Raw genomic sequence first — 23,901 nt, forward strand, 5'->3', positions numbered from 1 at the left:
GGCTGCCATCTCCTCATGGCTGTCAGTAGAGAAATGCAAGCGAAAACTACAAGGCGGGGGCTTCCCTGGTGGCTCGGTGGTAAAGAATCCGCCTTCCAATGCAGGAGACATGGGTTCAATTCCTGACCTGGGAGGATCCCACATGCCACGGACCAAGCCCATGAGCCTCGACTACTGAAGCCCGTGTGCCCGAGAGCCCATGCTCTGCAACGAGAGAAGCCACTGCAGTGAGAAGCCCGTGCACCGCAACTAGAGAGCAGCCTCCACTCTCCACAGCTAGAGAAAAGCCCTCACTGCAACGAAGACCCAGAACAGCCAAAAATAAGCACATTTTTTAAAAAGAGCTACAAACATGTATCACCTCACACCAGTCCCAGTGGTCATCAGTAAAACATATAAAAATACCAAAGGTGGAGACAGCGTGGAGCAAAGGGAACCCTCCTATGCTGCTGGCAGGGATGTAAATTGGTAACAGCCACTATGGAGAAATCTGTGAAGGTTCCTTAAAATCTAAAAATAAACCTAGCATATGGTCCAGCAATCCCACACCTACACATATATCCAGAGAAAACTCTAACTTGGAAAGATACATGCATCCAGTGTTCACTGCAGCATTATTTACAACAGCCAAGACATGGAAGCAACCTAGATGTCCACTGACAGATGAATGGACAAAAAAGTTGTAGTATGTGTGTGTACACACACACACACACACACACAGGAATATTACTCAGCCATAAAAAAGGAACGAGTTTGAGTCAGTTCTGAATCTAGAGCCTGTTATATAGAGTGAAGTAAGTTAGAAAGAGAAAAACAAATATATATTAATGCATATATATGACATCTAGAAAGAGGATACTGATGAAGCTATTTGCAGTAACAGAGATGCCAACAGAGAATAGACTTATGGATATACTGGAGGAAGGAGAGCGTGGGATGAACTGGGAGAAGAGCGCTGAAACACACACATATGTATGTGTTACCACATGTAAGATAGACAGCCGGTGGGAATTTGGAGTATGACACAGGGAGCTCAGCCCCGTGCCTGCGACAACCCAGAGGGACAGGATGGGGGAGGAGGGAGGCTCCAGTGGGAGGGAATATACGCATAATTATGACTGATCTGTGCTGATGCACAGCTGAAACCATCACAACACTGCAAAGCAATTTTCCTCCAATTAAAAAAAACAAAACAAAACTAGAGGATAAGCAAATCACATCGTCAACCTTGTTTCATTTACACCAGCAGAGGGCTGCAATGGCCAAGGAATGCTAGTGCTGCCTTTTTTCTAGGGCTTCTGAACGCCTGTACATGCACTTAATTCCAAACTCAGCCTCCTTGCTTCCATTATCAGTTGGGTATCTTAGTTCAGCACAGTTGGGTTACTTGGGAGGGAGATGTGATGGAGAAAGGTGGAAATCAGAACCCTTTCTAACACCATACCCCAAAATAAACTCAAAATGGATTAAAAGACCAGAAACTGTAAAACTCTGAGAGGAAAACATAGAAAACTCTCTGACATAAACCACAGAAAGATCCTCTATGACCCACCTCCCACAGTAATGAAAATAAAAACAAAAATAAACACATGGGACCTAATTAAACCTAAAAGCTTTTGCACAATGAAGCAAACTATAAGCAAGGTGAAGCGACAGCCCTCAGAATGGGAGAAGATAAAAGCAAATGAAACAACTGATAAAGAATTAATCTACAAACTATATAAGCATATCATGTAGCCCAACACCAGAAAAATAAACAATCCAATCAAAATATCGGCAGATGAACTAAACACACATTTCTACAAAGAAGATATACAAACGGTTAATAAACACATAAAAAGATGCTCAACATCGCTCATTATTACAGAAATGCAAATCAAAACTACAATGAGGTATTCTGATATTCTGACCTCATACCAGTCAGAATGGCCATCAACAAAAAAATCTACAATAAATAAATGCTGGAGAGGGTGTAGAGAAAAGGGAACTCTCACACTGTTGGTGGGAATGCAAAATGATACAACCACTATGGAGAGTAGGGAGATTCCTTTAAAAACCAGGAATAAAACTACCATACGACCCAGTAATCCCACTGTAGGGTGTACACGCTGAGAAAACCAGAACTGAAAAAGAGACATGCACCCCAATGCCCAGTGCAGCACCATTTACAGTCGCTGTAAATAACTGGAAACAACCTAGACATCCATCGGCAGATGAATGGGTAAGGAAGTTGTGGTACTTATATACAATGGAATATTTCGCAGGTATAAAAAGGAACGCATTTGAGTCAGTTCTAATGAGGTGGATGAACCTAGAGCCTATTATAGACAGTGAAGTAAGTCACAGAGTCAAAGTGAAAGTGAAGGTGCTCAGTCATGTCTGACTCTTTGCGACCCCATGGACTGTAGCCCACCAGGCTCCTCTGTCCATGGGATTCTCCAGGCAAGAGTACTGGAGTGCGGTGCCATTTCCTTCTCCAGGGGATCTTCCTGACCCAGGGATTGAACCCAGGTCTTCCACCTTACAGGCAGATGCTTTACCGTCTGAGCCACCAGGGAAGTTATAGACAGTGGAGTAAGTCACAAAGAGGAAGACAAATACCGTACATTAACACATATATATATGGAATCTAGAAAGACGCTACCAACGATCCTGCATACAGGGAAGCAAAGGAGACACAGATGTGAAGAACAGACTTTTGGACTCAGGGGGGCAAGGAGAGGATGGGATGATTTGAGAGAACAGCACTGAAACGTATACATTACCATATGGAAAACAGATGACCAGAGTTTAACATATGAAGCAGGGCACCCAAAGCCGGTGCTCTACGACAGCCCAGAGGGAGAGGGTGGGAAGGGAGGTAGGAGGGGGGTTCAGGATGGAGGGGACACATGTGTATCTATGGCCCACTCAATACTGATGCATGGCAAAAACCGTCACAACACAGTAAACTAATTATCCTCCAATTAAATAATTTTTTTTTAAGTTTTCTGATTGCTTAGAAGTCCAATTTGGGAATGTGAATTACAGGGCATCTCTGCCATTACAAGGCCACCACAGACTTGCCTCATACTGAGTCATTAAGAGTACAGAAAACAGTTTTCCACTCATCATCAATTAAATCCTAGTTTTTGAAAATGGGAAGCATTAACAGAGGTTCCTGAAGCGAAAATATAACAGAAAGATACCCACTCTCTGCAGGGAACATTTTCTTTCCTGTTATCTTCCCTGTGTTTCTGTAGTCAAAAGAGACACGTACTCTCCTGAAGCTGCTGCATATCAGTTTATAGAAACCAGCTTCGTTTTGTTTTTAATGATTACATTGAGTGGCCATACTTCAGTTTACCTACCCAATTTCCCATGAAGAGGCCTTTAGGCTGTTTCCAATATTTTGCAATTAGAAACAATGTCACAGAGAATAACTGTGTATTATTTTTGTATCCTCAGATATGTACCTCTGGGGTAAGTTCCTAGGTTAGGTGGTTATTGAGTTTGTGTAGTTTTGTTAAATAGTGCAAATTCCCCTCACAGAGGTTGTACTGTTTTGCACTCCCAGAAATAGTGCACACACCTGTTTCTCCAACATCTCCCACAAGGTGCTTTCTCAAGCTTTGAATTTTTTTCATTCAGATAGGGAGAAATAATATTTAGTGTCATTTTAATTTGCATTTCTCCCTAAGAAAAACTGAGTGTATTTAGTTCAAGAGCTTTTATATATGTTTTACTAGTCTGTTCATGTTTTTTGCCTCTTTACACCCTATAGGGATTTTGGTTCCCCTACCTCTATTTTAAGAATTCTCCAAATATTAAGTCTATCAGCTCTTTCTCTGTGGTATAACTTTTTTCTCCTAAACTTTTTGCCTGCCTTTTGCTTCTGTTTATGGTGTTTTTTGCCATCATGCTTTTTTTCCCCCAGATTATTTTTAGATAGTTGAGTATGTAATTTTTCTGTAATTGCATGTATAATGAGTTAAAGTTAGAAAGCCTGTCCCCATTCGGATACAAAAGAATTTTAAGCTTTCTTTTAGTCCTTGCATGGGTTCGTATTTTACATTTAGGTCTGATACACCTGGGAGTTCATTCTTGTGACTGATGTCAGGGATGGATCTAATTTTACCTTTACAAACAGCTAGCAGTTGGTCTGGAGAAGGCAATGGCACCCCACTCCAGTACTCTTGCCTACAAAATCCCGTGGGCAGAGGGGCCTGGTGGGCTGCAGTCCATGGGGTCGCTAAGAGTCGGACAGGACTGAGCGACTTCACTTTCACTTTTCGCTTTCATGCACTGGAGAAGGAAATGGCAACTCACTCCAGTGTTCTTGCCTGGAGAATCCCAGAAACAAGGGAGCCTGGTGGGCTGCCGTCTATGGGGTCGCACAGAGTCGGACACGACTGAAGCGACTTAGTAGCAGCAGCAGCAGCAGTTGGTCTAATACCATTTTATACATGTGTATGTACAAATACATATTTATATATATACACATATGTATACATGTGTACATATATAAATATATAAAAGTGTTTTCTTGTAGGAACAAGCACAGAAGGCGGTAGGCTTTTCAGAAACGGGCAATCATACCGATACACTTAGAGCAGATGGCTAAAAGTGCTTGAAAAATCATGGGACTAATACTTAATGAATTTATGCAAATTAAAATTCCTTCCTGGTGGCTACCAAAATTTAATTTGTTTAAGTAACACTTTACAGTTTAGAAAGTACCCCCACACCCTCAGTCTGGTTTACCCCACTGTAACTCCAATCCCAAGCAGGCTGTCCTCAACACTACAGAGGATGGGACTAAGGCTACAGAGCAGCAGATGACTTAGAGCCACGCGCTTAGTGAATGGAGCACCCAGTCCTCTGCCTCCTGCCATGGCTATCCACAGAGTCCTGAAACCACAGCTCTTTCACATTAAGATAGCTGTGGCTTTACAAGGTCCATTAAGAAGGTGGTGGTGGCGGCTAAGATGCTCAAATATCTTGCAAGGCAGGGGTGGATTAAGACTTTACTTGAAGGTTAAAGCTCTCAAAATACTGAGCATCTCCAGCAGCTAAAGAGAAGCAAAACATCTGGGAGTATAGCAACAGATGTGGCTATCCAGCAATTCCACTCCTGGGTATGTATCCAAAAAAACCAAAAACACTCATTTGGAAGGACACATGCACCCCAGTGTTCAGAGTAGCATTACTTACAACTGCCAGATACGGAAGCAACCTCAGAATCCATCCAACAGATGAATGGATAAATAAGATGTGGTACATAAATACAATGGAATATTAGTCATAAAAAAGACTGAAATTCTGTCATTTGCAGCAACATGGATGGAGTTGGAGGGCATCAAGCTAAGTGAAATAAGTTGGACAAAGACAAATACTGTATGATATCACATATACGGAATTTAAAAGTTACAATAAACTAGATACAGAGAAGCTGCTAGTGGTTACAGCGGTGGGGGAGTGGGAGGTACAAACTAGCAGGTGTAAGACAGGCTCAAGGATGTAGTGTACAACATGGGGAATATAGACAGTATTTGGTAAGGACTTAGTGGAAAGTAATCTTTAAAACGGTATAAAAAGCTTTTTTAAACTAAAAAAAAAGTTGTGGTCATTATCTACCATCTTAGTAGTACTTCCACCTGCACAGAATTTTGCAAAGGGCAGAGAGCACAGATACACCAAACAGAGCGGGAGACCAACCCGGCTAACTATGGTGAGGTTGTAGCATTAAAGACAGAACGTGCTTTAATAAAAAATGCTTGGAAGAGTCGCATCCTACAGGGTGTCAGCTCAAATTTCTGACCCAAGACCTGGCTTTAAATTCAACATGGGGCAACACCAAATGACTGATTTGGCTACTGAGTTATCACAGCAGTTCTGAGGGTGATCAGAGGACCCCTGGAGGTCTTGAGAACTTCACAGGGATTCTGGGAAGTCAGAATGTTTCACTGTGTGAATACTAGTTTGCACTGCAGGTGGAGTAAAACGAGGAGCACTCTTGCACAAGGCAAGGCAGTGGAAGCAAACTGAATTTGCAGTCATTCTCTTCTTCACCACTCTGTGGGAAAATACAAGGCAAATTCACTTAAGAATTCCCTTGATGAAGTAAAATTTTATTAAGTTGAACCAACCAATACCAGTTCTTCCACAGTTCTGTGAGGAAATGGAAAGACACATGTACATTTCTGCTGCTTACTAAAGTGTGTTTGTACTATCGAGTGATAAGCTGGTCTAACCACTTTCTTCCCCTATTTGAAAGAATTACTTACAGACCAACTGGTTCTTCAGGCGTATTTGGGAGACATTTTCTCAATAATCAATGAACTGATCCTATCAGTACAAGGAATATAAACTGATAGTATCTGTTGCATTGATAGAATCTGAACTTTCCAGAAAAAATTTAGAACCTTGGAAAATTTGTATCGGCCAGTGAGCCTGACAGTTTCCCACCACTTTAAACTTTTCTAATGAGATTTAATAATCACTAAAAATATGTTATTTGGGGAGGAGACATTTTATAATGGGACATGTTAGAATTTGAAAGAACCTAGAGTTTAGCAAACTGAGATTTTCTAAATCCAATGAATGATGTTACAGAAGTCACACGGGGGTAAAAATCCACTCCAGGTGAAAGAGAGACCAATGGTTTTCTCCACTGTAGTTAGCCTGCAAAATACACTTGTCAAGTCTTAGCATCAAAAGAGAAAATGCACAATTCTCTGGAAAATCTATTAAAATACTCCTACCTTTTTCCACCTATGTATTTGTGAGGCTGCATTTTCTTCCTGGAATTCAGACAGCATTTCAGATCAGAAGGAATATAGCAGATGGGAGAACCCAGTTGTCTTCCCTTAAGCCAGACACTGAAGAGTTTATAGAATGTAAGACAATGGCACCCTTCCACACACATTTTTTAGTTTCACAGAGTTGTTTTCTATAAAGTTATGTTAACATAAAATGGATTTACTATTGCTACTTATAAATGAATGAATATTTAAAATTTTCAGCTTTTATTTACCATGTGGCAAATATAGATAAGTGACCACATTAAAAATAATTCTTTGGGGTTCTTAGTAAGTACAAATACAAAGGAATCCTGGGAATTCCCTGCCGATCTAGTGGTTAGGACTCCACGCTTTCACTGCTGAGGGCCCAGGGTGGGGAACTAAGATCCCACAAGCTGCGAGCAAAAAGTAAGTAAAATAGAAGAGGAATCTTGTAAGCAAAAAATTTGAAAATCACTGTATCTAAATTTTAGAAAAATAAATTTTACCCCAAGACAGAAAAGAACTGTCACCAATTAATTCTAAAAAGTTTTGGTAATACAGTGACATCAAGGTACAGCTCTGCCCCAAACCTATGTGTGGGGGTGTGTGTCGGTGTGTATTATTCTCCCTCCAACTATACATAATCGTATTTTGGGAAATTGGAGGCATCATTATTTTATTGTTTCTTAAAAATATAACTGGCTCCATATATGCTCTGTCTGAAAATATCTTTTAAAATATCCCTGAATTTCATGTACCTCTTCACATTAATCACTTCATGTATTTTTATTTTATGTATATACATTACAGTTCTTCCTGTAATTCTCTAAAGTGATTATGATCACAGGATAAATCTTATACATATAGCAAGAATTCCCTATCACTATCTACAATCCTATTTCAGCATGGGGAAACACTATTTGATAAAGACACTAATAAAGGTGCTACATGAAGGAGGAATTCCCATATTTTGGCATTTTGTCAATTTAAGAAGCAAGTACTTTCTGTAAAGCAAAAGCCCACACAGAAAACGGTAAAGGATATTACCACTTGGGCCACTGTTACGTTCCATAATGGGCCTTATAAATTGATATCTGATAGCTTTAAAGAAGCAAAAATAACAAGTTCTACATCAATCTTGGGCTTCCCTGGTGGCTCTAAAGAATCAGCACTAAAGAATCTGTGCTTGCCAACGCAGGAGATATGGGTTCAGTCCTTGAGTTGGGAAGATCCTCTGGAAAAGGAAGTGGCAAGCCATTCCAGTATTCTTACCTGGGAAATCCCAGGGGCAGAGGAGCCTGATGGGTTGCATGAGGTTGCATGAGTTGGACTCAACTTAGTAACTAACCACCACCATCAATCTTACATAAACTCTTTACAATGAATACAAAGAGGGAATACTTCAAAACTTGATTCATGATGTCAAACATAAACTTGATATCAAAGACCAATAAGTCCATGAAAAGTATAGGTCAATTTTTCTCAGAAGCTTGATGTAAAATCCTAACAAAATATGAACAAACCAAATTCAGCTTTATCAAGATCAAGTTAAACCTATTTCAGAGATACAAAGTTGGCTTAATATTTCTAAGAGGTCATGTAACTAATAATCACTAACAAAAATTATCTCTAATATATTAAAAAATTTTTATAAAATTTAACACCTATCTATGATAAAACTTACATAACTAGGAAAGAAGAGAACTTTCTGATAGAGGATCTACAAAAAGCATGCAACAAGTGAAATATTTAAAGCTTTCACTCAGGAAACAAGATACTTCTACTCCTTGGTTCCAGAGAATCCTACATTGGAGTATAGGTGTCACAAAGCAAGATAACATTAGAAAAGAAGAAATAAAACTCGTTATTTACAGATGACATAATTGTACTAGAAAAATATAAAGTACAGAGGGTGCACCTTTCCATAACCTAGTTTGTAGCACAGAGGACTGTAGTCCAGATGCATGTATAATAAACTACAGATGAACTATTACATTAGTAAATGGATTTTTGTAAGGTTGCTGGATAAGATCAAAATTTTTAAAAAGTGTATTTCTACATACCAGCAACAAAGTAACATTTTAAAAGGATGCCATCTAAAATGCCATCAAAAAGAGAATTCTCTGGCAGTCCAGTGGCTAGAACCCCTCGCTTTCACTGCTGAGGACCCAGGAGTCTGGGAACTAAGACTGTGGTCTGGGAACTAAGATCCCACAAGCTGCACAACGCAGCCAAAATAAATAAATAAGTGATAAAATACCTTTAAAAAATTAGCTGAATGGAGAAGGAAATGGCAACCCACTCCAGTATTCTTGCCTGGAGAATCCCATGGATGGAGGAGCCTGGTGGGCTACAGTCCACGGGGTTGCAAAGAGTCGGATATGACTGAGGGACTTCACTTTCACTTTCAACCCTCAGCTGAGAAGACTTTCAGCTCTAGTGTTTGCTGTTGATTGTTTTCTTGAGTTCTCAAAGACCTGTGACCATATTTTTTTAAGTTGCCTGTTTTCTAATTGCATCACTTTACACACTGTTGTCTAATAATATGTGGTATTTAGAATGCCTTCTTAATTATTTTGAGCAGCCACTGCCTGTATTTTCTTAGCACCTCCCTAGTTTTCTTATGTGAACTTATCTGACAGGGAAATGCAGCTTTTTTGTTTGCCCTCTCTGCATACTGGACCGTCTGAGTCAGTGTTCTAACTAATCCCTGATGGTCTCTGAGCTACTGTTCTACCAGACTCAGTAGTTATGTGGTTCAGGAATTTTTCGGTAGAATTGGTCCTATTAGGAGACTCTTGGTGTCACCTTTGTTATCTTAAAAGCTGGTCCCTTCGCTGAGGCTCTTAATTTTTTGAAAACTTGATTCTATTTCAGCTGAAAATTGGCAAGGCTATTTAAAAAATTGATGGAAGCCATTTAAGAAACTGAAAAGTAATCGCAAACAACATTGGGTAGTTGTGACTTTCAGTTCTGTATCAGTTGAATTTTTGTGCTCTTTTCCCTGTGTACGTGGTGGTTCTATTTTTCTCCAATAAAACTTTTTATTTAAAAAAAAAAAAAAAATAGCTGAAAAAACATCTACCAAAAGAAAATGCAACCTGAAATACAAATACACTTCAAACTATAAATACTCCAAGGAGAGAATGAAGATCTATATAAATACAAAGATTTTCCTCTGCATAGTTTTGGAGGATATAAAAATTATAATTATCCCCAAAAGGATCTATAAATTCAATGCAATCTCAATCAAAATGCCACTTTTTTTTGGTGTAGCAATGGACCAGTTGATTCTAAAGTTTATATGGAAATGTAAAATGTCAAGAATAGCTAAAATAATCTTTTGGAAATACATTAGAGGAGGGCTTAGGCTGCCAGACAAAGGCTTCTTTTTTAACTACAGAAACTAACAAGGCAATACTGGTACAGGACACACACACTGGCATTATGGATAAGACAGAAAGCCCAGAAACAGACGCATGAATCAACAGACAGTCCAATTATGACCAAGGTGACACTGCAGTTCAGAAGGACGATACCCTCCCCCCAACTAATGCAAGAAAAGCTATGATAAACCTAGACCGTATAACAGTAGAGACATCACCTTTTGACAAAGGTCCGTCTAGTCAAAGCTATGGTTTTTCCAGTAGTCATGTATGGATATGAGAGTTGGACTATAAAGAAAGCTTAGCACCGAAGAATTGATGGTTTTGAACTGTGTGTTGGAGAAGACTCTTGAGAGTCCCTTGGACTGCAAGGAGCTCAAACCAGTCCATCCTAAAGGAGATCAGTAATGAACATTCATTGGAAGGACTGATGCTGAAACTCCACTACTTTCACCACCTGATGCAAAGAACCGACTCATTGAAAAAGACCGATGCCGGGAAAGACTGAAGGCGGGAGGAGAAGGGGACGATAGAAGATGAGATGGTTGGATGGCATTATCGACTTGATGGACATGAGTTTGAGCAAGCTCCGGGAGTTGGTGATGGACAGGCAAGCCTGGCGTGCTGCAGTCCACGGGGTCAAAAAGAGTCGGACACAACTGAGCAACTGAACTGAACGATAACGAATTAACTGAATATGTTAAAAAAAAAAACAAAAAAACCCTATCCTCTACTTCACACCACGTATAGAAATCAATCTCAGGTGAATTGATGAATTGTAGAAAAGTAAAACAATAAAGCTTCTGGGGGGAAAAAAAACTTAAGACTATCTTCACAACCTTTAAAAGTGAAGTCGCTCAGTCGTGTCCGACTCTTTGCGACCCCATAGACCGTAACCTACCAGGCTCCTCTGTCCATGGGATTTCCCAGGCAAGAGTACTGGAGTGTGTTGCCATTTCCTTCTCCAGGGTATCTTCCCGACCCAGGGATCGAACCCAGGTCTCTGGCATTGCAGGCAGATGCTTTACCGTCAGAGCAACCTCTGAGGACAAGCAAAACCATCTTCAGAACAGGTTAAAAAAAAAAGTGAAAGGGCCAAACCACAGAATGAGAAAAGATATTTGCAATGCATATCTGACAAAGACTAGTATTCTGAATATGTTAAGAATGAGTCAGAAGAAGCCACATAGTTCCCTGTTTTTCTGAGGAGGGGAAAAAAGAAAAGATTCTTAAGATTCTCAAACAGGTACATTACAGATAAGGATAACCAAATGGCCAATAAACATGAAATGTGCTTAATTTCATTATTTATCACGGAAATAAAATTAAAATCACAATGAGATCCTACTGTATCAACAAAAATCCAGCCAGAATGATAGACAATAGCAAGTGTATACAAAGATATAGAGCAACTGAAACTCTTGTATATTGCTGGAAGTAATGCAAATTCCTTTTAGAAAACTGATACATAATTCACCTATCATAATTCACCCTTCTGAAGTGACAAGTCTTTAGTCTATTCACAAGACTGAGGACTATATCATTTCAGAACTACTTCTATAACCCTCAAAAGAAAGCCTATACCTAGTAGCAGTCAATCCTCACTGCCCTCTCCTCTTGCCACCACTAATATGTCTCAGAGAATTGGTCTATTCTGGACATTTCATATAAATGGAATCACACATTTTGACTTTTTGTGACTGGCTTCTATCACTTAACATGTTTCCAAAGTTCATCCATGTTGTAGTAGATATCAATACTTCATTCCTCTTGTTTGTTTGTTTGGGCATACCACCTGACTTGTAGGATCCTAGGTCCTGGACCAGGGATTGAGCCTGGGCCCTCGGCAGCGAAAGCATAGAGTCCTAACCACTGGACCACCAATTCCCCATTCCTTTTTATAGTTGAAAAATATTCCATCGTATGGACAGGCCACACTTTGTTTATCCATTTGTCCACTGATGGATGTTTGGGTTATTTTCACCTTTTAGCTATTATCACTAGCTGTTAATAGCTGTACTGTTATGTATAATGCTGCTATGAACATCTGCACACAAATGTTTCTTGGAGGACACACATTCTCATTTCTGTTGGGGATATCTCCAGGAGTGGAAGTGCTAGGTCTTATGCTAAGTGTATGCTTAACCTCTTGAGGAACCACCACACTGCTGACCAAAGTGGCTGTGCCACTTTACATTCCCAACAGCAACATACAGGTGTTCTAATTTCTTCACGTATTTGCCAATTGTTACTTTTTATTTTTGGCTGTGAGGCTGGGATCTCATTGTGGCTTTGTTTTGCATCTCCCCAGTTAATGACATGTGCTTGTCATTTGTGTATCTTCTCTGAAGAAGGATCTACTCAAGTATTTTGTTCATTTTAACACTAGGTTGATTTCCTATGAAGTTTTAAAGAGTTTTCCTAAATTCTGAATACTAAACCCTTATCAGATATATAATTTGCAAACATTTTCTCCCAGAAATGTGACCTCTTATAGCTCTGGAAAAACTGTTTGGCTAAACATTTAATATCTGCTAATGCTGAAAATGCACACAGCTTATGAATGCAGCAATCCAGGTCGACATTATACACCCAACAGAAAGAACACATTTTCCACAAGACACACTGCAGACTGTTCATGACAGCACCAGTCATAACAGCAAGAGGAAAACTGAGAAATCACCCAGATATCTGGCAGGAAGCTGAGTACCGGTCCCCCAAGGATGCCACTGTCCTCGTCTCTGGCACCTCTGTACATTACTTCACTAGGAACTCCACAGGTGCAATCAGGATTCTCAGAGGGGGGAAATCAGACTTCCATATTCGTGGAAGTCATCCCTCCATCCCAACAAGTAAAAAAGCTGAACACACTGGGAAAAATAAACAAGTCTTCTTGGATCTGTCAGAGAAGCGAGGTGACAGGGCCAACCGCAGCCCCCACACTGGAGAGACAGGTGGGTGGACACGGAGAATCACAACCTACTGAAGCAGAAACTTCCAGGCAGAAACCTCTACGGGAGACAACCCCGGGTGAGGGGACCTGAACTGTAACTAACACATCGCTGGCGCTCGGCATCGACGAGTCTGTGAGCTAAACACCACAGGGATCATGAGGGGATCCCCACAGTTTTGTGAGTTTTACCTCCAGGAGCTCTACTAGGGTCTCAGAGGGAAATTCAGAGAAAAATCCCCTGGTGCTTCTGGCAGGGGAAGGAAGAAAGTAACCATTTTGAAATGTCAGTCTTCTGTTCTTAACAAGGCCTGCCCTCAGCAGAAATTATTTTATCAGAGACTGAACATACTGGTAGGGAAATCCCCAACTCCAGCTCCCCCTAGAGAAGCTCTCGTGAAGTTCAGAGCCCAGGGACAGGGGCTTACTGAAAACTGATCACACCTCCCCAAGCCCTCACCATCAATCACAGCACTAAAAGGTCTATTCACTGGAGCTCCTGTTACCCAGCACACCATGTTCAGCTGTCAACAGAAAATTACAAGGCAGAGTAAAAGCTCCCCCCACCCCCAAAAAAACCCCCATCACAGCCTGAAGAGACACAGCAAGCATCAGAATCACATTCAGACTCGGCAGAAATGTTAGAACTATCAGACCATGAATTTAAAACAGCTGTGATTAATACATTAAGGGCCGTAACAGTAAAAGTAGACAACACACCAAAACAAATGGGTAATACAAGTAGAGATGGAAATTCTAAGAAATAACCTTTTTAAAAAACAGACATAAAACTGTAACAGAAATGATGAATGCTTTCCATGGGCCCATCAGTCGACTGGACCTGGCTGAGGAAGAATCTCTGAACTCAACGATAGGTTAACAGAAACTTTGAAAACTAAAAAGCAGAGATAAAAAAAGCCTGGGGGTGGGGTGGGGAAAAAAGAGGAAACAGAATACCCCAAAACTATGGGACAACAATGTAATATATGCATGAGAACATTGAGATACGAGAGAAAAGGGCGTAAAAAATACTTGAAGCAATAGTGAGTGAGAATTTCCCCCAAGTTAATATTATTGAGAATTTCCCCCCAATTAATGTCAGATACTAAACCACAGACCCAGGAAGTTCAGAGAGTACTAAAGATAACCACTCCTCCACCCCCACCACTAGGCACCTAGGCATAGAATATTCAAAGCTGCATAAAATCAAAGATTTTTAAAATCTTAGAAGAAGTCAAAGGGAAACCACCACCTATGGAGGACCCAAGGCAGTAACATTCAATCCCTCTTCAGCAACCACGCAGGCAAGGCGAGAGAAGCGCTGGGGGAGCTCACAGCGGATTACTCACGTGGGCCACACTTAATCCCATGGATCCGGATATGCAGAAGCAGCAGGGTCAGAGTGAGCAGCAGTGTGCTGGAAGCAGAGACTAGAAGATGCAACGCTGTTGCCTGTGAAGACGGACAGAGGACCAGGAACCAAGGAATTCAGGCAGCCTCTAGAAGCTGGAAAGGAAGGAAACAGACGCTCCCTGGAGCCTCCACAGGAAACCAGACCTGCTGCACTTTAACGTAGCACAGCTGACTCGGGGCTTCTGACCTCCAGAATGGCATGATAACACGTTTGAATTAAACCAGCAAATTCTGTCGGCATGTTACAGCAGCAGTAGGGAACTAAGATACCCCTGTCAACAGCACACTAGAGAAATCACAGTGCTTCTGCACAAGAAATAGTGTGATGCAATGAGAATCAGTAACTACTGCTGCAGGCAACAAAATGGAGGCAGCCCAGAAAACGGAAAGAAGCCTGACGCAAAGAGATATAAACGCTAAGATTCCATTTAGATACAGCTTAAATATGAGTAAAACTCATCTGTGGCTTTGGAGGAAAGGGCAGGAGTTACCTGCTGGGTGGGAGGGCTGATGAGGGGGCACAGAGGAAATACCAGCAACGCTGTCCTTCTCCATGCTGGTGCTGGTTACATGTGGCCACTTTGTGGTATTTCAAACCACACACCTGTTAAGTTGTCTACTTTTCTGTACTGTATACGTCAATTTAAAAGGGCTAAAACAAAATTAAGTAATTTAAAAACAGATTTCCTTGCAAAAATTGGGACCAAAAAAGGTTTAACGTCTAAGCACACTAAACAAAAGATCTTCAATTAGTTAAAACTGAACCTCATATAAAGTGAACAGTTATAATTAATTGAGGTAACAAAGTAATTGAGGGTTTTCTAGTACACAGAAAAAAAAAACAACACATGAGTTGGTCTAGACATGCACAAGCAGCAGACATCCCACTGTATACCCTGAAGCACAGTCTACAATTCTCTTCACTCGTTTCTTACTTCAAGTACAACTAGTTTAGAAAAACTGGTCTTTACACCACCAGAATTGCAGAATCATTAAGATTTTATCAGTGGCATTTTCCCCCTCATATTTTATCAAACAAAATGTTTTTGAAAATTAATTTTTCCATGCCCACAAACATCCTAGGTTTTTCCCACACTGAAACAAATTATAACCCTTTCGTATATTTTAGTATTTACATTCAACCATTAGGAGCCAAATACTACTATAAAACTAAACAGATTTTAAAGTTATAATGAAAGAATTACGTTTTGAAAGTAGAGGTATCGTCCTCAAATATTTTGTGGAAAAAAAAATCTTTGGAATATATATTATAAAGTTATAACAAAGACCAATGTAAATAGTAGTAACCGTTTTCCCTCAATTATCTGAAATTAAGCAATAGGTCAAATGTATGTATGCATGTTCTTTAGGTGAACGTCAGTAAGAAAATCTAACTGTTCTTACAAATGTTTCAAAACAAGCACTGAAAACTGAATATCAAAACGGTGAAACAACTACCAGGTGATCTGACCTGTAAGGACCTGTAAAAGTAGCTATGCGAATTTACCAAACTATTAAAACAGCTTCTTGCCCATTAAATAACAATAAAAAAGGCTTTATTTTTTCCTATTAGGAATGCTGACATTAGATTCGATAATTCAAGACATGCTGATAGGGAAGATGTAATGATCAAGGTAAATTCCTAATTTAAGGAGACTTACAAGGTAGTAATCTCATGTACTTACTTGTCTCTTAGAAGAGTAGAAAGTTTAATAATCCTATGAAGTTAAATACTTTAAAATACTGACAAATCTTATTCATTATATGATAAATATAGATTTACATATAAGAGAATGCAACAAGTTATCTGAACCTGAATGCAGAGAATAAATACTTTATTAACTGATTACAGTTGAAAGTCACAAACAAAAAAGGGGTATATTAAGGCAGAGTCATATATATATATATAGGTAAATATATATATATATAGACAAATCCAAAGACTGTTACCTCTTTACATTTTAACAACCTCTGCATTTTTCTTGTACACATTTAGGCAGTGTGCTTTCTTTTTCTTCTCAGTTAAAGAAACAAATCTTGACCAATGTTTCTAAATCATATTTTGATAATTTATAGGACCATGGATTAAGACAGTGAGTATGTATCCAGTGCTACCTGATAGTTTTCTCAGCATATTCCATGTGTGGTGGTATAGTTACGGTGGTGTGGAAAATCTGACAACTGATCATCTCCTCTTTTCCAGCAAAACTAACACATAACTTTTTAAAAGATTTCTTAACAGTCTTAACTAAAATAAGCTTGGACTTCCAAGTCAGTCAAATGCCCAAAGCATATTATTTTTCTGCCCTTCCCAAACCCTCCTAGACATTTTAAGTAGCCTTTAGAATATGATCCCATGGCTGTATTTCAGATCTATAAATTTGAGTTTTTCAAAATCCAAAATTACTTTCTTACGCAAAGTGGCGATGCAAATAGCAATCCTACATAGTGTAGAATAATTTTTTCTGTATAGTTCCCTTTTATTAAAAAATGGGCAACCACACACACCAAAAAAGGACATAAATTTAGTCCATCTGAAAAAGCACTCCAGCTCCCTAATTCCACTTTAGAAGGAGAAGGCAGAGGCAAGTTTACATTATCCCAGATAACTGAATAAATGGCTTTATTTGGTATCTTCAAGAAGCTTCTCCTTCTGTAGGAGATGTAGGTGTTGTAGCGGAAACTGTAACTGGTTTTCGTGCAATTCTGTCCAGTTCCGCATGAACATCTGACAGGACAGGCTTCTGGCCTACATTGAAGGAAAAGAAACTAAGATTTAGACATAAGGCAAAATATCTTTTACACCAATGCATCTTCATTTAACAACTGCCAATGGTTTCATTAACTTTATCTAACACACACATAAAAAACATATATAAACATATCTTTATCTAAAACACATATATATCTAAAACTCTACCTGAAGTGAATGCGCACACACACACATATATATATAAACATCCTAATTTAAAAACAAATTCCCTCATTTTCTTTTTTTTTTTAATTTTTTATTTTGGGGGGGGGGGGGTCACATGGCATGTGGGATCTTAGTTCCCTGACCAGGGATCAAACTCGCACTCCCTGCAGTGGAAGCACAGAGTCTAAACCACTGGACTGCCAGGGAAGTCCTTACAGTCCCTCATGTTAAACTGCAGGGTCTGTTACTAAAGAGAAGTAAAACTAGCACCTACCATTTCATCTCATAAAGGTTTTGTTTGTCTGTTTTAAAAAGAAGGCACAGAACAAACGTACAAAATAGCCAGAAAATAGCCAATAAAATTTTGTAATCTGGAAAGATGAGTGAGTGGTAATTAAATCAGCAGTCCTGAGACGTAATCTTTTCTACACTGAGGGTGACAGAAGCCAGAAAGTAAATCAATTTATACTCAGAAATCTGTAAGATTAAAAATGGTAGCAGCAGGTACTTGAGAAAAGGGTGGCAAGAAGGTGTGATTAAAAAAGGAGAATAGGTGAAAGTCTGAAGAGCACTTATACAAACAACAAAAGGAAAAGACACTTCATCAAAATTAAAGAATTCTGTGTTTCACAGGACACTCTTACCAAAGTGAAGGGACAACCAACACAACAATACTTGTAAATTCTATGTCTGTTATATAGGGGAGACAATACTTGCAAATTCTACATCTGAAAAATGTCCAGCAAACAGAAAATATAAAAAACACTGAGAACTCAATAATAAAAACAACCCCATTTTAAATGGGCAACGAATCTGAATAGACATTTCACCAAAGATTAGATAAAAATGGCTATTAAACACGTAAAAAGATTTTCAAAATCATTAGCTATTAGGGAAATTCAAATCAAAACCACAATGAGATACAACTTCACAACTGAAATGATGTCTCTAACCGAAAAGATGGACAAGTGGTGACCATTTTGTAATGTATAAAACTATCAAACCAGGGACCGCCCTGCAGTCCAGTGGTTAGGACTCAGCTTCCACTGCATAGGGCACGGGTTCCATCCCTTGTTGGGCAACTGAGATCCCACATGCTGTGCGGTGTGGTCAAAACAAAAAAATTAAATCACTAGGTTGTATACTCGAAATATACTATCGTTCATCAATTATATTTCACTCTAAAACACAGACACACATGCAAAAATACTCTAACAAAGAGACATTCTGGACTTGGTTAAGCAAACCCAAAAGAAAAAACAACAAAAACCCACAAAGATGAATAATAACACCTGTTGGAAAGCATGTGGAAAAACTGAGGTCCTCATAAACTGCTGGTGGGAATGTAAAGTGGTGCGGCATTTTGGAAACTTTAAACACAGGGGTATTACATGACCCCCCAGTCCCACTCCTAGACACATACCCAAGAGAAATGAAAATATGTGCGTGTCAACTGATGAATGGATAAATAAAAGATGTATGCAGACCCACACAATGGGATTTTTTTCAACAGTAAAAAAATACTGATACATATGCTACAACATGGATGAAACTCAAAAACATTACTTTAAATAGGCATATACTGTATGACTCCCATTTATATGAAATCTTCAGATAGGCAAATACACAGAAAAAGAAAGCAAATCACTGCCTAGGAGGAGTGTAGGGGAGGGAAGGGTAACTGCTAATAGCTAGGGTGTTTTTTTTTAGTTTTTTAAAAAAATTTTTACAATGCTGTGTTGGTTTCTGAGATACAACAACTCAAATCATCCACTCCCTTTTCTCCCCCACCCCATCCTAGCAGGCCATCCCAGAGTACCAGACTGGGCTCCCTCGGCTCCACAGCAACTTCGCCCCAGCTATCCATCCTACCTGAGAGCGTATACATCCTGAGGCTACTTCCTCCATCTGCCCCACTCTCCCCTCAACTGTGCACACAAGCCCATGCGCTACGTCTGCATCTCTGTTCCTTCCCTGCATGTAGCTTCCTCAGTGTCACTTTAGTCTAGATTCCATGCATATGCGCTAATACAGTGTATTGGTTTTCTCTGACGTACTTCACTCTGTATTATTAGGCTCTAGGTTCAACCATCTCACTAAAACTGTCTCAAACTCCTTCTTTTTGATGTGGATGCCTTTAAGGAGATAAAAATGTTCTAAAATTAAATTATGGTAATGCTTTGCATGGTTTCCATGGTGGCTCAGCAGTGAAGAAGAATCCGCCTGCCAATGCAGGAGGAAGGGGTTCGATTCCTGGGTAGGGAAGATCCCCTGGAGAAGGGAATGGCAACCCACTCTAGTATTCTTGCCTGGAGAATCCCATGGACAGAAGCCTGGCGGGCTACAGTCCATGCGTATCGAGAATCAGGCATGACTGAGCAACTAAATAACAGCAACAAAATGGTTTGTGTAAGTCTGTAAACACACTAAAACACTGAAATGCACACTTTCAATGCACCATACAGCTATTAAGAGAGGAAAGCTCCAGTAGGTACCTGACTTCTTGGCAGACGGTGGTAAGCCACCACCTCCACCTGCAGCCCCACCGCCAGGGCTACCAGCACCAGCACCAGGGCCTCCTGGGGAACCAGTCTTTTTACTCAGCAAACTGTTAAAGAAATTTGCCAGGACACCTTCACTTGTAGCTCCAGCTATTAAAGAAAAAATAAAAGGGTAAAAAAACGTTCTCAAAGCGTTCAACTTTTCTGTAAATTATTACAGTAATGATACACACAAAATGAATCACACACAGAAAATGTTCCAAATCCAACCCAAGTTTAATCTTTTGAGGCTAGGTAACTTCTCTAATCTACTCATATGTAAAACAAAATATGAGTAAGTGTTAAGAATGTAAGGTAATTATTAAAAACTTCGAATGCTATTTTTTTCTTTACATTTTATTTCTTTTTTGCTGTGCTGGGTTCATTGCTGAACGAGGATACAGTGTTATTTTTAAAAGGCCAAAAGCATTTAAAACAGATGCTACTTGTGAATATATATCCCTTTTGAAAGGGGTTCTTCAAAAATAAAAATAGTTGCTTCAAGTATTACCCAAAGCTGTCCAATCGGATATGAAAACCAGTAGAAGCCCTAAGAGATTAATGGACAAAGGAGGGCAATAAACAATTCACAGAAGAAAAATACAAACAGGAAGGAAATACGAGGGGCTGTGGGGGCTCTTATTAGTTAATATTTAGAGAATGCTGATTAAGTTTAGGCAAATTGCAAGGCTGCATGTGGATGACAGGTAACCTGAACAACTGAGAAACATCAGGAGAGGGCATAAAAAGATAAGAAGTCAAAAAAAAAAAAAGGATAAGAAGTCTCACTACTAATCCCACGTAGGGCAATTGTTCCTATAGAAATAACTATAATGCACAGAGTTTTTTCTGCTTGTTAATTGCAAATAACCCATTTCAGGTAAAACATGAATTTCTCCAATGACCTACACCTACAGGAGCGTGATTAAATATAACACAAAGCTTTTATAAAGTGCACACCACAGAGTGTATGTTAAGACTACACTGTAAAACGGTTCAGTCTGATTCACTGAGTTCCTATCTCCATAGATTCACCAAGACAAGACGCTACTGCATAAAAAAGAAAACAGCTAAGGCAAGAGGTGGGATGACACTAGGCAGCTTTCTGCTGTGAAATACATTGTGCTGTTTACTCTTAAAAAGAGAAAAATGTACCTTTCATGTTCGGATCGATTTTTTTTGACCCAGCAGGGATGGGTGACACGCTGGCAACATTGGACGACACAGATCTGTTTGGTGTTCGAGGGGAACCTCCTGGGACTCTTGGGGAGGCATCCTAAGTAAAAAGGTGAAAGCCATATTTACAAAACCCTGAAAGCTCAACTTCACAGAAGTTACCATATAAACACTCCTTTACCACTGCCCCCATCTCTTCTACTGGTCCCTTTACGCTGCAAGCCCTGGACAAAAGTGTTTAGCAATTGTGTCCTCGTTATTAGAATACCAGGGATCCCTCACATTTTAGCATACTAATTTTCCCTTCAATGGAAAAAGGGGAACACATAAAATAATGAAGTGTGGTTATGAAGAGAAGCATGGGAGTCAGATCTGGACTCCAATCTGGACTTGCATCCTATCCCACCAACGTATAATCTCAGGCAAGCCACGATGTCCTAAAAAGCCTCCATTTCCTCACCTGCAAAATGGGGATAAGGCTAGGACCTGCCTCATCTGGCTGTTTTGAAGATTTATAAAATAACATAAAAAATGGTTCAGCCTACTAATGGATACAGGACAAATGGTACAAAATAGATCTTTATGATTTCAATATTCTAAAAGAGAATGAAAGTTTATCTTTTAAAATCTCAAAAATTCCAGGGAAATTCTTAATTCAACTTTATATCCAAGTACATCCATAAGAGACAGATATACAATTAAAGAAATAAAGGAACTAAAACAATGTGCACTGCATTTTAATCATTTAGTCAAGATCTGCAATACTGACCACAGGCCTTCCAGCTGCAGTTGGTGGTTGCTTTGCTAAAAGGGACTGAAAAACACACAAAAATTCTAGGTTAGACATTCAGTCATGTATTGCTGTTTTTAAAGAAAATGTGTATAAGAACCATTAACCATTAACCATACTAAGTCTGCTTCTGATGTAATTTCATACCTGTAGCTTCATGAGAAACACTTGGTCATCTTCTGCCACAATTTCCTTCTCATGCACAAACTGAAATGAGCAATGCATAAATGAACAAGTCATTATGCTACAGTCATTCATAACTCACTCTCTAGATTACTTTTTTAAAAACACCAAGAATATGAATATTACCTGTATCCCATATACATGGGTGGACTGCCCTCCCCAGGGCCCATCAGCAGAGCTCTCCAATACCGATCTGAGCTATCATAAATGTCCCGTATCTGTGCTGTCCAACATGTCAGCCTGTGGCTACTGAGGAGCTGCAATAATGGCTAAATGTGACTGAGGAACTGAATTTTTCATCTAGTTGTACTTACTTTATACTCAACAGTCATATGTAACTAGTTGATACTGCACTGGACGGCACAATCCAAAAGCCACTCGCGTATCAGTCATGCTTATAAAATCTGCATAACTCAATGGTAAAGAATCCTCCTATAATGCAGGAGACGTGGGTTCAATCCCCAGGTCAGGAAGATCCCCTGGACAATGGAATGGCAACCCACTCCAGTATTCTTGCCTGGAGAGTCTCATGGACAGAGGAGTCTGGTGAGCTACAGTCCATGGGGTTGCAAAAGAGTCAGACAAAACTTGGCGACTGAACCACAACAACAAAAACAACAGTTAGGTGTTTTAAAAGGGCCAATAATATCCCAGTTAGAAGAGCAAGTTGCTCCAGGTTTCCTAAAATAAAAACATAATGTCTCTTCTATCTGCTGAGTAATTAGAGTAAAAAAAAGGAGCTGCCAATGTCTTCTGCTCCTCCTATTTCTGTACAAGGCAGGCCATTGTCTTATTTTCCGCCCAGGAGCCAGGGCGATCCTTTGGAAAGGTTAAGGCAGACTGTATCACACCTCCACTCCAACGTGCCTGCCCATCACTTTCCATCCCACTGAGCTTGAAATCCAGAGTCCTACCTGCAGCCTAATGATGAGGCCCCGCACGATCCTGACTCTGCCTTTCTTTCCTACTGCTCTGGCCCTCCCGGGGGCTCTGTTCCAGCCTCTCCAGCTGCTTTACACACTCCTGCCTCAGGGCACATGCACCCTCTCTTCCCTGTGCCTTCATACTCTCCCCTCTCATCAGAGACCTGCCTTCACCATCCCCAGGACTGTAACCTCCCACCCCACCCGCTCACCACCCCCTCGCTTGGCTTCCTTTCTAAAGCACAGATCACCACGTGGCTGATGGCATTTACACTGATTCACTACCTCATCATGGTCCTAAACGGCAGCTCAATAAATATTTGTGGAATGAATGAAAAACAATTTAAAGCACAATTTCGCTGGTAAAAGAGAGAATGGGAAAAAAGTTGTTTTTAAAGTGCATTTCTTTCAATAGACACCCAAACCGAATAAAGCACCAACTGAGTTTTCCTTTGATGCTACGTTTCTTATTTCTAACTGCTCTGTAAACGTTGGGTTTTTAATTAAGAACCTTATTATATGCTGAATCAACATTACTTTTTCCTGAGGCGCGTTCAAATTAAAAGTCAGTGAGAACTTACTAAATGCGAACACTCATCTTTACACAGCTTTTCAGAAGCATCTATACTATTCTAACCATAAAACACCATCCTTAGTGAAATCAAGACATACGAAAGAAGAATATCATCTGGAATCAGATTTAAAAATTTTAAGAATGACATGCCACAATACAGAATAAAATGGAACCTGGCAGCCCCTGGATCTGCTGTGGGCTAGTAGGAACAACTAATAACCATGAAGAAGATGCAAGATCTGTCTCAAGAGACAAAAGCTAACGTAGTTATTCTACCAAGGTGTT

At 39.8% G+C, this 23,901-nt stretch overlaps 1 protein-coding gene across 1 annotated transcript in view; it reads right to left on the bottom strand.

The window, feature by feature from the left end:
* Positions 1-16,047: 16,047 nt before the first annotated feature.
* DYNC1LI1 (dynein cytoplasmic 1 light intermediate chain 1) overlaps positions 16,048-23,901 on the bottom strand; it is a 52,445-nt gene continuing 44,591 nt past the window's right edge. Inside the window, exons 9-13 of the mRNA XM_065932929.1 lie at positions 22,084-22,143; positions 21,916-21,960; positions 21,126-21,246; positions 19,926-20,081; positions 16,048-17,262 (exon numbers count right to left, since the gene is read on the bottom strand). Coding sequence (XP_065789001.1) covers positions 17,150-17,262; positions 19,926-20,081; positions 21,126-21,246; positions 21,916-21,960; positions 22,084-22,143 — 495 coding nt within the window. The 3' untranslated portion in view covers positions 16,048-17,149. The remainder of the gene's footprint in view (positions 17,263-19,925; positions 20,082-21,125; positions 21,247-21,915; positions 21,961-22,083; positions 22,144-23,901) is intronic.

Source organism: Muntiacus reevesi, chromosome 4, assembly GCF_963930625.1.
Source record: "Muntiacus reevesi chromosome 4, mMunRee1.1, whole genome shotgun sequence".
In the NCBI taxonomy this organism is placed as follows: Eukaryota; Metazoa; Chordata; class Mammalia; order Artiodactyla; family Cervidae; genus Muntiacus; species Muntiacus reevesi.